General features: G+C 42.8%; 2 protein-coding genes across 2 annotated transcripts in view; one reads left to right on the forward strand and one right to left on the reverse strand.

Moving 5' to 3' along the window:
• Positions 1–8,399, forward strand: part of LOC124633009 (thrombospondin type-1 domain-containing protein 7A-like) — a 100,372-nt gene extending 91,973 nt beyond the window's left edge. The window contains exons 19-29 of the mRNA XM_047168088.1: positions 646–807; positions 2,472–2,622; positions 3,058–3,211; positions 3,430–3,518; positions 3,613–3,755; positions 4,033–4,168; positions 4,611–4,781; positions 5,262–5,416; positions 5,790–5,923; positions 6,281–6,371; positions 6,459–8,399. Coding sequence (XP_047024044.1) covers positions 646–807; positions 2,472–2,622; positions 3,058–3,211; positions 3,430–3,518; positions 3,613–3,755; positions 4,033–4,168; positions 4,611–4,781; positions 5,262–5,416; positions 5,790–5,923; positions 6,281–6,371; positions 6,459–6,501 — 1,429 coding nt within the window. The 3' untranslated portion in view covers positions 6,502–8,399. The remainder of the gene's footprint in view (positions 1–645; positions 808–2,471; positions 2,623–3,057; positions 3,212–3,429; positions 3,519–3,612; positions 3,756–4,032; positions 4,169–4,610; positions 4,782–5,261; positions 5,417–5,789; positions 5,924–6,280; positions 6,372–6,458) is intronic.
• Positions 8,400–8,570: 171 nt separating this feature from the next.
• LOC124633115 lies at positions 8,571–14,519 on the reverse strand. The gene is made up of 9 exons (XM_047168213.1): positions 14,490–14,519; positions 14,080–14,235; positions 13,815–13,883; positions 13,642–13,722; positions 13,418–13,544; positions 12,356–12,542; positions 11,943–12,116; positions 11,571–11,643; positions 8,571–8,780 (listed from the first exon to the last, which is right to left on the reverse strand). Exons 1-9 carry the CDS (start codon positions 14,517–14,519, stop codon positions 8,616–8,618), a joined length of 1,062 nt encoding a protein of 353 aa, XP_047024169.1. The 3' UTR covers positions 8,571–8,615.
• Between the last annotated feature and the right edge of the window lie 1,844 nt (positions 14,520–16,363).

Consider the following 16,363-nt stretch of genomic DNA (forward strand, 5'->3'; position numbering starts at 1 on the left):
GTGCATATTATAATATATTTCGTAATGTCAATATGAAAAAGCCAACGGCGAGCAGTCAGCGTGCTTGCCGCTTCCACACAACTCGACTCGCCGCCCGCGTGCTGACCTCATGCGTACAGCGCGCCGACGGCGTACTAATTGCGCGCCGACTCCGAGCCGGCAGCGAAACAACGTCATTGCGTCGTGTTCAATTATAACATCAATCATAATCGTCTTAAAATAATATTGAGTTTGCTGTGACAGCAAGCTTACACCTCGCGGCCGGCGCGCGGTCGGCGCGCCGACTTAGTTAGTTAGACTTAGCTAGCCGTAGTCTTAATTCGAGGCGACGCCGTGCTGCAGCCGTGCTGTTGCGGTGCTGCTATAATGTGCCACAAGCTTTATACTTGCGTTGAAGTTTAATCGAATTAATGAAACGATTCTCCAGTCAGTTCCTGTCATACATTTATTACACGTGCATTTCTGTTGTTTCAATCAGATTGAAGGCTTATAAAAAGTAATTCCATTTTTGTACATTTTGTACATAAATTGTTCATGAGAATGCTATATCAGATTGCTTTGCCCATCAGGGTCCAAAATTATAACAACTATGTTATATTTCTACCTGAGTAAATAATAGAATATGAACACGATTTTGGTCTCCAGGGAAGTGATAGAGGAAGGCTCGGGTGGTGGTCGGGAATGCGGCGCCACGTTACAACGCGCTACATGCGGCGTGTCGGAGCCGCGCTGGCAGCTCGGCGAGTGGAGCGTGTGTGCTCCGCCGCGAGCGCTGTGCGGGAGAGCTCTCATCAACAGGACCGTCACGTATGTACCGACACTGTATAGTACGCGCTGGCAGCTCGGCGAGTGGAGCGTGTGTGCTCCGCCGCGAGCGCTGTGCGGGAGAGCTCTCATCAACAGGACCGTCACGTATGTACCGACACTGTATAGTACGCGCTGGCAGCTCGGCGAGTGGAGCGTGTGTGCTCCGCCGCGAGCGCTGTGCGGGAGAGCTCTCATCAACAGGACCGTCACGTATGTACCGACACTGTATAGTACGCGCTGGCAGCTCGGCGAGTGGAGCGTGTGTGCTCCGCCGCGAGCGCTGTGCGGGAGAGCTCTCATCAACAGGACCGTCACGTATGTACCGACACTGTATAGTACGCGCTGGCAGCTCGGCGAGTGGAGCGTGTGTGCTCCGCCGCGAGCGCTGTGCGGGAGAGCTCTCATCAACAGGACCGTCACGTATGTACCGACACTGTATAGTACGCGCTGGCAGCTCGGCGAGTGGAGCGTGTGTGCTCCGCCGCGAGCGCTGTGCGGGAGAGCTCTCATCAACAGGACCGTCACGTATGTACCGACACTGTATAGTACGCGCTGGCAGCTCGGCGAGTGGAGCGTGTGTGCTCCGCCGCGAGCGCTGTGCGGGAGAGCTCTCATCAACAGGACCGTCACGTATGTACCGACACTGTATAGTACGCGCTGGCAGCTCGGCGAGTGGAGCGTGTGTGCTCCGCCGCGAGCGCTGTGCGGGAGAGCTCTCATCAACAGGACCGTCACGTATGTACCGACACTGTATAGTACGCGCTGGCAGCTCGGCGAGTGGAGCGTGTGTGCTCCGCCGCGAGCGCTGTGCGGGAGAGCTCTCATCAACAGGACCGTCACGTATGTACCGACACTGTATAGTACGCGCTGGCAGCTCGGCGAGTGGAGCGTGTGTGCTCCGCCGCGAGCGCTGTGCGGGAGAGCTCTCATCAACAGGACCGTCACGTATGTACCGACACTGTATAGTACGCGCTGGCAGCTCGGCGAGTGGAGCGTGTGTGCTCCGCCGCGAGCGCTGTGCGGGAGAGCTCTCATCAACAGGACCGTCACGTATGTACCGACACTGTATAGTACGCGCTGGCAGCTCGGCGAGTGGAGCGTGTGTGCTCCGCCGCGAGCGCTGTGCGGGAGAGCTCTCATCAACAGGACCGTCACGTATGTACCGACACTGTATAGTACGCGCTGGCAGCTCGGCGAGTGGAGCGTGTGTGCTCCGCCGCGAGCGCTGTGCGGGAGAGCTCTCATCAACAGGACCGTCACGTATGTACCTGGCACTGAATAGAACCTTAGGTGTATCTACATCCTCATGCCAATATCTCGAGCTTATACGGCAATTCTTATAAAGGACGGCCTGCGGGATTTTTCGAAAGAGTTACCGCGGCCCAGGTAAATAAAAGGCATACGAAAAAAAACATATCTACATGGTCTTGGCAATATTTCAGGCAGCTCTCGTCTACCTCTACAGAATTCTTCCATTTGAGTTCGAGTCTGCAGAATTCTTCCAAAAATTTTCCTCGCTATGAGATAGCACCCCAATGCTACTGCTTTATTTTGCCCTTTTAATTTTAATTAGGTACAATTCGGCTGATTTATCTACATACGATATTTTGTTGGCTATATGGCATATTTCTTGCTCAGCAAATTTACCCTCTCGTGTATTACAGTTGCGTAGACGCAGACGGCACGATCCTCGAGGCAGCTACATGTGAAGCGGCGGGCGCGGGTCCGGCTCCGTCACGTGACGCCACGTGTCGCGCGCCCTGTCCGAATGATTGCGTTGTCAGCTCCTGGTCCGAGTGGAGTCCTTGTGAACAGGTACTGTTTATAAAATGAACCTTGGTGAATAATGATTGACAGCCTGAGTAAAGGGTGTTAAGTTAGGACACGGGGCAACGTTGATCGATTGGTGGTTGACGACGACCAATCCATTCTACCATCGATCTATGACATCGATCGACGATCGCTCGATTGGTGTGGTAACACTAAATTACAAGTACAATTATTGAGTTCATGGAATTAGGTTCCTACATGTAAATAGGTTTTTAGGAGATTTGACAAAGTCATGCTTGCATTATAATGTGTTTTATTCTAGTTCTGATTGATATGATTTGTAATTGGCCGTCACTTAGTTATACAGTTATCCATTTCTCCATTTTATTTAGCTGTAAATTGTCCATATTTTAGGAATATTCGAACTTATGTCAGAATAACTGAAGTATCACCAAATCCAAGTTATTATTTACTCTTCAGACAAAGTGGGGTGGACGGCGTGACCGGACTCGAGTGGTACTCCGCCCCGCTGACGATGGTGGTTCGCCCTGCCCACACCTGGTCGGGGCAGAGCCTTGCTCGCCACATGCTTACTCCTGGCACGTTGCACCCTGGGACGACTGTCAACCTCTTGGTATGTCAAAATTATTACCAACTTTAAGAAATTCTTTTTTATTTCTGCTTTTTACTCAAAGTCAAAAAAAAAATATTTCAAATAGGCCTATAAAAGCTCTTTCGAAAACGTCAAGCTAGTTGCACGGTTCCAAATAGTTGAATTAGGAATTTTCTCTTTGACCCATACCATATAGACCTGATGTTATATGCAATAATTCTGAAAATATTTTATTTTAGGTGGATCTCCTTGCGGTGAAGGCACGAAGAAGAGAGCTGTCAGATGCCTTCGAAGTGATGGAATTTTCGTCAACGACTCATACTGCCCTGTAAGTAACTCAACAAATGAGATATCTGGCTTGTTTTCACAACAAGATACTAAGACTAAAAATCATTATTATTACCAAACTTTCTTCACCACAGAATACTACTGCAACTGAAGCCAAAGAGTCATGGTGCTATGTACCATGTGGTGTGGACTGTGAGCTCAGCGAGTGGGGACCCTGGGATACATCAGCCTGCTCCTGCGGTGACGCCAACACTGCTAGCCATATGCGACGAACCAGGTACTTTGTCTCGACAGAAACGGAAACTAACCAACAACCTTCAATAATTTGGAACTGTTTGCAAATCCCTGTAACCTAGCCTTTCAACACTTGCAGCCATCTATATTTCCTAAACTCTCATTGCGATATTCCCCAAGAAATCAGTGATGAAGTTTGGTATTCTCAATCTACTTGATGGCCTCATAATTTACCTTGGTGAATTATTTTAACCTTTAAAGACTGTAACAGCAATTAAAAACACTTTTTGTGCTAAAATATGAATTCCTCTCCTTGACAGACAACACCTGACGGCAGCGGTGTGGCCGGGTCGCGCATGCCCGGCGACGGAGCAGCGCGCGCCGTGCCCGCGCGAGCCCTGCCTCAAGCTCGTCGCCAGGCCCACGCTCGGTTGCCACATACAGGTCGCTAATGAGGTAACTTATAGTTCAAGATTTTGTAAATATTAAGCAGCTCTTTGAACTAAAATAACATTGTGCAATAAAATTTTTATCACTGTAAATCATAATTCTTTCAATCCTTCTCCGTGTAAGAGGAGGCCTGTGCCCAGTGGGACGATAAAAAGGTTGTATTTTTTGTTTTAGAAATCATAATGACGACAATCAATAACCAATTTAATTTGTTGTCTAGACTTCTAGAGAGCGCCCTAGCTAGTACATGTTCATATTTAATTTCTTCCAGAGGGTTTGATGTGGAAAAGTTATAGATGAATTTCAGTGGCGTGCAATGAACTGACACGGGATTTATGAAACTCGTCACAGCTTAAAATCCCTGAAAATGGATTATCAAGCAACTCAGTTCCAATCTTCCGGTTCATGTTAATACTAGATAAATAGATAACAATACTATTTCCCCCAGACATCATCAGGCGAGGAAGCGGTAGGCGCATGCGGCTGGGGGGTGAAGGTGTCTCACGCGCGCTGCGAGCTCACAGCTGCCGCCGACGACGCTGCCGACCTGTTCCTGCAGCCGTGGCGCTGCGCCGCCGTGCTGCCCGGCAGGATCGTCGCCCCACCCATGCATTACCAGGTTAGTGTGTTCTCGTCATCCTTCCTCCTGCCTTTATACCAATTTTATTTGGAGTCGGATTCGTGTTTTCTTCTTTCATACTCTTCTATAGTCATATATTGCACTCATCTCATAAGTAACATTATTTCTAGCGATGTCGACTTTCGCATAATCCATCCATCGTTTCTTTTGTCGCACCCTTCTTCTATACCCTTTCACATTCAAGTTCATCACCTTCCTCACATCACGTGCTCTATATTGGGGAATATTATAGGGTGGTAGCGTGTTAGCTATTGGACAGGGATTGAACAATCCGGGTTACAGTGTGTTTGCAAACTTGATTGGTCTCAAGTAAATGACTCCATCGAGCACAAAGTTAAGCTTGATTTCCTTTCATATAATAAGTACAGTGCTGAAGTAACTACATTTATTTAATAAGACTGAAAGCCTATATAGCTGATGCGATAAGGCCGTTAACCCAAAATACCATTTCGCTTTCAGGAGGATGAAGTGTGCGAGGTTGAATGTGGTTGCAAGCAATCGGAGTCAGGACAGCCAGGCCCCTGGGGGGCATGGGGTGCATGCCGCGGCGGGGCCCGCTCACGCACTCGACAACTGCTCGTGCCCGCAAGACGTGCCTGCAGCACTCCTTCTAGGTAACTCAACTAATATGACTATAATAAACTTTCCCCAAGCATTTTCTACAACCCATTTCTAGGAAATAAAATCTTTAGACCCTTATGCACATACATAATTTATTTAATAGCATATAGTATAGGGGGGTAAATAGCGGGAGTAAATAAGGGAAGTAATAAGTCACAAGTAAATCAGGGAAGTGGGCATGCCCATTACGGTAGTTCCGCCACTCTGACGGTACATTTGCCTGCCTGACTTCTAAAGTCTTCGGTCTTCTAAAGCCATGCTATCATGGTGAGTCTGATATCTGTATCATCATGCATGAGTCACTGATATGATCTTATGTTAGAACAACAACTTGTTCTACATTTAACACAGTAACATTAACACCAGATACGTAACGATCGAGTGGGCGAACTGCACGGGCGAGCTGGACGACATCCCCGACCTGCTGGCGGTGGAGCCGCGCGACGAGCGCCCGCGCCGCGCGCACGTGCATCATGATGTCTACCACGACGGATATATCGGTCAGTGTTGCATATATTTCATCACCATTATGCACCAGAACATTCCATAAAAAATCATGTTCCTATTTTTTATTCGATAAAAGTACTTCAGGAATTTTGGTTGATTGGTGTGTGTACATGATACAGATGAAAATTGTGACCTCTATTTATTGCAAGCTCTACATCGCAATGAGCAGAATTTTACAATTCAATTACTTGACGCCAAACACTTTTCTCTCAAAGAATACATTTTTTTAGGTTTTCGAAAGATAGATTAATCAAGATTTTTGAGAGGAGTCATAAATCATCAATCATCTGCATTCAAGTAAATACTAGAATCGTGGTGGTTCTCTTAACAAATGTTCTGCTGCATTACAGAGGGCAGCACTTCAGTGCTGGCGGTGGTGTGGACTGCGACCATCGTACTCAGCTTGTACGGAGCATACATGTTGTACCGCGGCTTTATCAGGTATGCTGATCAACTTACACTGACTTGTAGCCAGAACATACTCTTTTATGAAGATCAAGATACCTTACTCCTATAAAATTGTTACAGATGCTTGAGGAGTAGAAAACTGAAGACCATTACCAAGGTGTAAGCCTGGAGCGGGTAGTACCTGTGAGTAGTCGCTCGCCTGTGACGTCACCAGCGCCGTCGCCGGCTCCACGTCAGATGGACATCGTTCTGTTGTCTGATCCAATATGTTACCTTCATTGCGTTGTTCTAGTGTTCGCAAGTCTACTGTTGTTGAGTTTCACTATCACCTAAGTTGATGTTAAAATTACAAACATGAGTTTGCTCATTTTATTCGCGACGATTATTTGCGAATTTTAAAATGTTTACCATTACTACAATATATATATCTACAACTGTAACCACATCAACTACTGGCAGTTTGTACTCGTTAGTAATATTACAAATGATAGCCAGCAAAGAGTCTGTCCGCAGGAGTGCTTCCATGTTTTTACTACGTATATAAAAATAATGCTTTAGACGGTTTTTATAACTCCACGCTAAACGATTAGCCGAAGCGTTGGTCGGGCTTTTTGATCGACAATATACTCGTTAGCTGTAATACTGTACTAGCTAGCTACGCCCGTAGCTGTCTCGGTAGACGAGTCTACGCCTTCTATTCGAGTTGTTAAGGAGTAGCCCTCTAGGATCCCGTTACATTCCAGCCGTCGGAAACTGAGGCAATGTGCTTAACACAGAGCCGTCCATTTTGATAAGCGATACTTGAAACGACGACGACGTACGTTCGACACGATATTGTTATCAAACATTCCATTTAAAAACTTCTAATTATGTACTTTCAATTCAACACTTATGAATAATTAATATGATATATTCTGCAAATTTCTTTACAATTGCAATTTACGCAAAAAGCAGCAAATCTATTTTCATGACTCTTTCAGTGACTACTATTTTTATAAAACAAAACTTATACAGTATTTCTTTCGCACAAATACTTATTAAACATAATTTTAAGTGTAATTTCAACGCTTAGTTAATTTAACAGTATTTATAATAAGCATTTTAACGATACAGTAAGGTAAGTCGGTGTCGAGGATGATGCGGTACTGACCGGTGAGACTTGTGTTGACCAAGTTAGACGTGACACATCATGCCACATATCAGTCTTTAATATAAAGAATCGTCGTGATTACTATAAAACATCTTCTGCGTATGAATATAAATGAACTACTTTTAACATTTACCAAACTACTATGTCACGTAGGCATCCATCATGTATTAACAGATTTGTAATATCGTAATATCTCATGCGCTGATAGTGTGAATGCAAGTCATGTGCGGAAGATTTTTATATAACGCTTAATATCATCCAAGTAGAGCTTTGGCGCACAAAAACTACCTAATATGAATAGTTTATAAGACCTATTATTAACTGATCATACCGTTTTGAGATAATAATCGTGTATAACACTTTTTTGTAGATTTTGCATTTAAGCCCATGTATTGTGACAAGTATTTATAATGTGAGTGTGTTCTAAGTCTCGTCGACTTCTTTCTCCTATTTTATCTTATTTCCTGTTTCATATTTCATACTTTGAGACTCGTAGACTTTATGAATAAACTTGGTATTATTCTTCAATAAGTTTCATCGACGTAAGCTTGTCTTTTCTCATTCTTCTGACTTAAGAATTATATGATTGTTTATATCTTTGTATAGTATTGTTAAGTTTTTATGCACGAGTATAATATGTAATTATTATCCTTGGCTACTTCTTGTTCCTTCAAGACAATATTGATGAAAATGTTAATTATATCGTATTCTATAACTGTCTATCGCAACACCTGTGTACTTTCCATTCTGTCCTTTATCTTTTGATCTGTCAATACTTTATCGACCCAATGTATTTGTAACCGTATTATTATTACGCCATTACGAGATATTGATGTGAAACATGATAGTTAAGGAATCGTGTTAGACAATACAATATTTGATATTTAATAAAATTTGATTGTGTTTTTATATTTTTGACTTTAATTTATATCTCAGCTTCAAACAAAACCAAATAACTCATTCCTGCTGCACCCTCATATATGCATTTTACACTACGGAGGACATGCCATTTACCTTCCTATACTTTTCAAATAAGCACGGGTAATATTGGCTCTCAAATGAAACTAAACCTTTAAAAAATAATATTTAATATCTATAAAGTCGTAGCATATCATTGTTATAATCCATCACTTCATAGCGACATTCAAATTAGTGAGCGCTTTGGGCTCATACTTGAGTTCAGCTAGTCCTCGCTTCACAATATCGTTGACCCTGGCAGATCGCAGCTCTTTCCTGCAATTAGCTACGTCTTTCTCAGCGGCTGTCAAATTCTCCAGGTTGTTGAGTAACACCTAAGTGATTGGAATGATAGCAAAATATAATATTTATTAATAATAGGGTAAGCAAACTTATTCACCGCTCGAAGACTTAAAAATAAACTATAACTGAAATTAAATCCGCCAATTTTAGAGACCGCAGTTGAACGGGTTGAGCTAAGCATTAGTTGGTGAGGTTTCAATGGCACATAACTGATCGAAACGCAGCTACAATCAATTATAGCCAGTTATAGTTCTCGCCAAATGTTTTGTCGACACGGAACGGAGTCTCGCACACAAACTATTTTTAACTAACTGCGAGTGACGGAGGTGTGGAATGCACAGGGCCACATACGTGTACTTATGCTCTGAATTTAGTTGCAAAACAACGCTGAGTTAAGCGAGAACCATAAATAACTGCAGAAATAAAACACATAATTCCCAATTCCAAACACTGCTGATCAAATTAAAGTACATATATTTAATTAAAAATAAAGAGAGCATAGGTGTTAATAAATGAAAAAATGTTTAAACGGACTACAAAGCGTAATAAGGTGATTTTTCAAAATTGGTTGCCGCTTTCTGAGTCTTTATCATAGTAGGAGAATTGTAACTAAAAACATCGGAACAATAATAGTCTTTCAGAGTTCGCATATCAACGCACATACCATCATCTTTTGATTCAGCTGATTCACGTTCCATTAATTTTGTTACAAAGTCTCCGAATATTTTCGGTTGAAATTTACCTAAACTCGCGAAGTTAGGGCTGATTTGTGCCATTCTGGTGCAGAGAGAATGATGATCGGAGTAAAATAAGCAAAGGTTACAGGACTCGGCTAAAGCACGGAATATTTTCCAGTCAGCTCTCGCTTTCCCTGGAGGAGTGACGGCAGGATAGGCATACTGTGATCTTCCTTCCATATTCAAGTAGAGCCCGCCTGCCTCTGTATATGCACATCCTGGTAAAATCAAATTGGCAAACTCAGATCCACGATCGCCTTGGAAACCGACGTAAATTATTTTACAAGCGGAAGGCGGGTTCCATTGATAGAAAATTTCATCAGCTCCTAAGGATATAATCACTTTTGGGGATTTTGTCTCCAATGCACATAGAGCTCCAGTTTTCCATCCTGCCTCTAAGGCCCCGGCAAAGCTCGCTTCTCTGGTTACGATGTTAACAATGCCATAGCCCGCCTTTAATGATTCAGTCATTTTGTTACACATTTTCATAATCTTAGCACCCGAGTTACCTTCCAATTGTGCCACTCCCACTAATATCAGGGGCCTTTTAGCACACTTTAAAATATCAGCAGCCTTTGGTAGCGCCTTGATGTCGTCTCCTAAATAGGTAACACGATAATTATAGTCGCAGCACGGTCCAACCACAAATATATCTGCTTCGTTAGTTCGATACGCCTGTCTAATCCACATATTTAAAATTGGTGCTTCAAATCTAGGATTAGTACCAACTAACAAAATTTTATCAGCTTGAGCAATATCTTTGAACTTGATATTGAATGAATATGACGCTCGAATGTCTGTACCAGTTTTCGTGTAGGACATATCTCGCTCTACGTAAGTATTCTCACACCCCAGCATGTTAAGCATGTCTTTACAAGTTACCAAAGTTTCCACGCTAGCATGTGGTCCTGCTATAGCCAGTATTTTTTCAGGCGCACATTTTCTAATCATTTCACTCGCTGTATCAAGAGCAGCATTCCACTCGAGGGGACAGCAACACGTTCCCACACGTTTCATAGGTGTCACCAACCTCTGCATCTCGAGCGAGTCTATTGCCCATCTGCCCTTATCAGACACCCATTCCTGATTGATTTCATCATGTTCTCTAGGCAAGACGCGGAGCACTCGGTCAAATCTATAATTTATTATTATGTTAGTACCCGTAGCGTCTGTGACGTCAATTGAATTAGCTTTCTTGAGTTCCCAATGCCTGGCTTTGAATTTATAAGGTATGTTCGTAAGAGCACCCACAGGACATAAGTCAATAATATTCCCAGAAAGTTCGGATAAAAATAGTTTCGGAACAAAAGTGCCAATGAGCATGTCGTGACCGCGCCCCGTAGACCCTAAGATATCGAGGCCACATACTTGTGAACCGAAGCGAATGCATCTCGTGCAGTGAATGCATCGATTCATTTCCGCTCGAATAAGTGGACTTAAAGTTTTGTTTTCTACCGCTCTTTTTCCTTCGAAATGTATGTCGGTAAACCGGGAACGATCATTGCCAAATCTCACAGACAAATCTTGTAGGTCACACTCGCCTCCCTGGTCGCATATGGGGCAATCTAAAGGATGGTCTACCAGTATAAATTCTAGAACAGCTTCTTGCGCTTTACCGGTCATTTCAGAGTTTGTACGTATCTTCATGCCCTTGCCGACATTCACAGCGCAAGCTATTTGGGGTTTGTTCCAGCCCTCTATCTCCACAAGACACATTCGACAGTTCCCGGCTATAGACAAGCGTTCGTGGTAACAAAACGAAGGTATTGTCAGATTTTCTCTGCGCAGGGCTTGCATTATCGTATAATATGAAGGTACAGAAACAGACTTCCCATTTATCACTATGGGTATATTATTGCTTTTTTTTCTCTTTAGCAAAATCTGATGGACCTTGTCGCTTTTTAATACTTTGCTTGAAAATGATTTAAACATTTTCTTCTATATATTTGGAAAGTGTATCATGCATAAACGAATATCAATCAAATAATAAAATTGACATGCATGTCAATTTCGAGCAAAACATTTTTGACATTATTTCGTACAAGGTTTTATTGCTGAGGCACTACAAAACTACAAAACAAATACCTGATGAATTGAGTCGATTAACAACACAAGGGCGTCTTTGAACTGGAAAAAGATTTCTGTAGCTCTCTGGTACCTGTGGAAAAGAACCGGGTCAGTGCAAAACGGTTTGATCACAATAAGCAATTTAATTTCAAATGGAATATGTTAAGGCTGACGGGGTCGAAAAGTGCTAGAGTGGAGACCACCGACTAGCAAGCGGAGCGTAGGACGTCCACCAACAAGATGAACATACGACCCTATAAAGGTCGCCGGAAGACGCTGGATGCAGGTCGCTTCCAACCGGTATCTGTGGGGGAGGCCTATGTTCAGCAGTGGACGTCCTGTGGCTGAGATGATGATGGTGATGAGTATGTTGGGTTAGTTAGTACATACTTGTGGTCATGCACAGCGTCAGTGAAGGCGTAGTCGAGTGCTAGTCTCAAGGACCGCGCGGCTCGAGGCGCGGCCGGGGCGGCCAGAACTCGGCGGGCACCTCGCTCGGCACAGCGCGCCGCCACCAGTCGCGAGCACGCGTCCGCGCAAGCTGATGTACGCTCCCATCCGCTTCTAGGAAACACTTTACTATGGGAACTACAGGATTTTTCTTGTTCTGCTACTTACTAACTTTTAGTAAAATGAAGTCTTATAATATTATATTGCATGCCAATCGGTAGAATATCGGAGCGGATCGAATAATCAAGGTTGGGCCCTATATTGCACTTTGCCCTATATTCTTAATTCAACTATTATCGACACCTTCTGAACCAAGCAAAATTAAACACACAAAAGTAAAAATAAATCCTCACTTGCTAACAGTAGTGAGCTTCCATGCCGGCATTGCATCGTCCAGCACCCTGACCGCCGCGTGCGCATACTCGGCAGCAGCGCGGAGTCGAGCCGACACCGTGGCGAGAGCGTCGCGTAGACCCAGTGCCTTCGTCAGCTCGCTCTCTTGAGCTGTCCCCGGACGACTACCATTGCCCCATATGGAGTCTAGAGATTGGTGAAGAGTGATCCAAGGATATAAGAAATACAGATTATAAAAACAATGATATATGAAGAGTGATTTACACTCCTAATGCTACTGCTCCACCTGCGTCTTAACGCGTTAAATTTTGGCATTACGCAGATGTGGCCAACGTTTTAATGTCAATTTATACTAATGGCAATATAAATAGCATTAAACGTTAAGCGATAACTCGGGTGTCGGTTTTTTGGACGCATCAAAGGGTTTTAGTGCGTAGCTTAGAGCGCTAAGTGATGTTGGCTACATTAATGCCATCTCATTGCACGCATGCAAGGACGAGTGTAGATACTTTGTTTGAGTTGTAACTGCATTTTACGAGCACGATAATGGAATGGTCAAATGAGAAAGCTTTAGTTTTTAGAATTATTTTGTTTGTCTGAGTTTAACCTCTTTAATGTGTGTTAACGCGTTACTTCATGAGGGATTAACTCTTTGCGTAAGTGTAGCCAACACGCATTTTTAATGCAATAAGTAACGCGTAGTTGGCCATTGACATTAACGTTAACGCTAACGCAGGTGTAGCAGGAGCATAATAGGAAAGCAATTTATGTATGGTGGCTACGAGTGCTACGAATCTCGTAGCAGTCGTAGCCGCGCTACGTATCTCCGCGGATATGCGACTTCATCAAAAGGGAAAAGTTCTCAATGAAGTATAGGAACATATTTTAAATAATATGTTTGTACAAACAAAGCACTGTATTTAAGGCTTTGTAAGAGATGGTTACGAAACGCGCGACTACAACAGCACAGAAATTCATGAAAAGCGAGGCCCTTGTAAAACATATCCAAAGAGAAGTGAAAAACCTCCTCCTTCTTACTTCGGCTAAAACTTGCAACTTACCCAACAAATGCTGTAGTTGTGCATACAAAGAGCGCGAACGCAATATTTGGGCATGTAAAACTCGGCGTTCGCGCACAAGCTCAGCATAGCGAACTCTCAGCCAGCTCAGTTCCAGACGACGCATTTCCTACATCAAGTAAAGTAAAAAATATGCGTATAATCTAACAAACTAAGAAATAAGCTAAGAATGTTTGAATTAATATGAGTTTATAGTCACGCCATACCTTTCTATTAACATTAGCAATGAAATCTTCATTTTCTGATGCCAACATCGGTCGTCTGTAGAGATCTAAGTTGATGAAAAGCTGAAATAAACAAGTGAAGCTCAATGAATAAACAACGATATTAAAATAATATAAGTTAATATGTTAGACATTGAGGTATCGATCTCACTAACCTGATGGATAGTTTTGGCATAGTTATCCTTAGTTACTGTAGCAGTGATCTCTTCAAATGTCCTAATTTCCTAGAAAGCGAATATATTTGAATTATTAAAACATTTTTCTAAAACGTGATTTTTTGAATCTTTGCCAGAAACAGCATTTCAGAGACCTGTGGTACTATATCTTTAAAGGCCTGCAAACACTTCGTGCTTCGAAATCGAGATTCTGACTTAAGGGCTCAGGGGCTCGGCATGTGTGCTTCTTGGCTATCCTTCTTACCTGTTGTATGCTCTCCAGCTCAGTAGCCACTACAGCAAGCCTGGCAGCAGGATGAGTCCTCTCGCTCTTAGCTATCTCATCATCAAGTCTTGTCAATGCTGCCAGCACCGTCTCCACTTTACTCGAGTTCGATGTGGATTTCTGGTGTTCGGAGTACTGAGCAAAATATCACACGACGTAACTTTAATGGAAATTGAAAATGAAGAAGAACAGAAACTACCCAACATTTTGCAAAGCACAGGTAAACTATTGTTTTAAATAGTAAAACCAAATTATATAAGAATTTAAAAAAGTTTAAGTTCACTATTCGACTGAACTAAAGCTTGTTGAATAACACTTTAAGCAATTGCAAAATTAGGTACAATATTATGTTCTCTTACAGCAGCAACGCTTCTTTTTTGTGAACTCGCCTTACACCCCATGCCCGACCCATTCACCATCACTAACTTACTACTTCGAGCACGTCTTGAACGACTAAATAGCAAAGCAAATAAAGGCGGTAAACGGGCCAAGGCTACTACGATACGGCCAATATTCTTCAGGTTTTCATTCGGTAGACAATAGAGCGACGCGCCGCACGGTACCGAATGGCTTGATAAGTACTTTTTAAAATAATTATTGCGATGTATAAAAATGCGATCAGTGAATGTTGGATGTGTTAAGTAGACTCGTATAACATAGCAGAGGTTACGAGTGGCTCATGTCTACCAATAAATCAGAAAAAATATAAATACAGTCTCTTATGTACTATACCTATGTACTCCTATATAAATATACTGCCCCTACACACACTCCGAAAATAAAGTATATAGGTACTACTTTAAGCACTCCCGCTATGTAAGGTAGACTGCACATCAGTGGTAACTGTCACGCACCTTAACTCAATCGTAATAAGTACGATTTTCCTATAAAACTGTTACCACTGACCTGAAGTTGACTGTACTTACCTACCTGAACTAAACGAATGTAAATGTACCTTTGTAAGTTTTCTGCCATTTCGGTCGTTTGTATTCCCTGAAAGATAATGTAAACCTCGGTGCAGAATACTACCTATTAGGTAGATAATATATTTTCTTATGTAATAGAAAAGTAAGCAAATATAATATTTATTTAGATGGTTTGGGCCTTACTACAAAAACTTTAAACCCTGTTTTATACTTGTCTAATAAAATTTTGGCTGCAAAATGAACCATATGTCAACGTCATAATTTGACATTTTTTTAGACAAGGCATAAACTGACATTTAAAAGTTTTTGTGGTAAGACGGTAGATGTTTAAATACTAAATCTACTTGGGCCAGTTAGTGTCCTTCGATAATAGGCAAGAGAAAGAAATTGATCGCCGCATCGAGAACGCCTGGAAGAGCTACTGGTCCATGAAGCACTACATGAAAGGGGACCTTCCCCTTTCACTCAAACGAAAGTTAGTCGACATGAGTATCTTGCCCGTCCTAACCTATGGTGCGCAAACCTGGTCCCTCACCGAGTGTCAGTAGTCCAGGCTCAAGGTTTGCTAAAGAGCGATGGAACGTAGCCTCTTAGGCATTAGACGAACTGATCGTGTACGAAATACCGACATACGTTCCAAAACGGGAGTCGCTGATGTGGGCCGAAAGTCGGCAATATTAAAGTGGAACTGGGCCGGACACGTCAGCCGAATGCATCCAGAAAGATGGGCCACTATCGTCGCTCAGTGGACACCTCAGGATGGACACCGCAGGCGGGGTAGGCCCCGGAAGAGATGGCGTGACGACCTTGACGCCTATTGTCGAGACTGGTGGGCTCGGTCGAAAGATCGAGAAGTGTGGAAGCAGGATGGGGAGGCCTTTGCCCAGCAGTGGGACAGTATGGGCTAAAAATAATAAAAATAATAAATAATGTTTAAATACTTACCGCTCATCCGTTTATGGTTTAACAAGAATGTTTCGTACATCAGCGTAACATAATTAGTCACGATCACGGTATGTTTCATACATAACATGAAACTAGCATGATTTGCATCATTCTAAACATAAATAACGATACGCATTGCAGTGATTCAGCGAAACTATCAAATGTAAGGTAGGTTTAATAATATAAAGTACTTTTACCAAACCTATGATTCACTTTAACAATTTTTTCTCCCAATACTTTTAATTTCTAAGAACTAGCCGAAATTGCGTAGTTCACTATATTCACTAACTATCAAAGGTTGTTCAACTGTTTGTAAAACGACTTAGCAAATTCCGTAAATATTACTCACATTTCTTTTAATTTTTCCCGCCCTAACTAATGACACGTCGCGT

Source organism: Helicoverpa zea, chromosome 9 (assembly GCF_022581195.2).
Source record: "Helicoverpa zea isolate HzStark_Cry1AcR chromosome 9, ilHelZeax1.1, whole genome shotgun sequence".
In the NCBI taxonomy this organism is placed as follows: domain Eukaryota; kingdom Metazoa; phylum Arthropoda; class Insecta; order Lepidoptera; family Noctuidae; genus Helicoverpa; species Helicoverpa zea.

Excerpts from the sequence above, each read along its gene's own strand:
- LOC124633115 (XM_047168213.1), bottom strand. The coding sequence starts at position 14,519 with ATGGTGAATGGGTCGGGCATGGGGTGTAAG. Across the intron at positions 13,884-14,079 it reads AGCTGGAGAGCATACAACAG|GAAATTAGGACATTTGAAGA; the intron begins GTAAGAAGGATA and ends TTCGCTTTCTAG. Across the intron at positions 13,545-13,641 it reads TTGCTAATGTTAATAGAAAG|GAAATGCGTCGTCTGGAACT; the intron begins GTATGGCGTGAC and ends TACTTGATGTAG.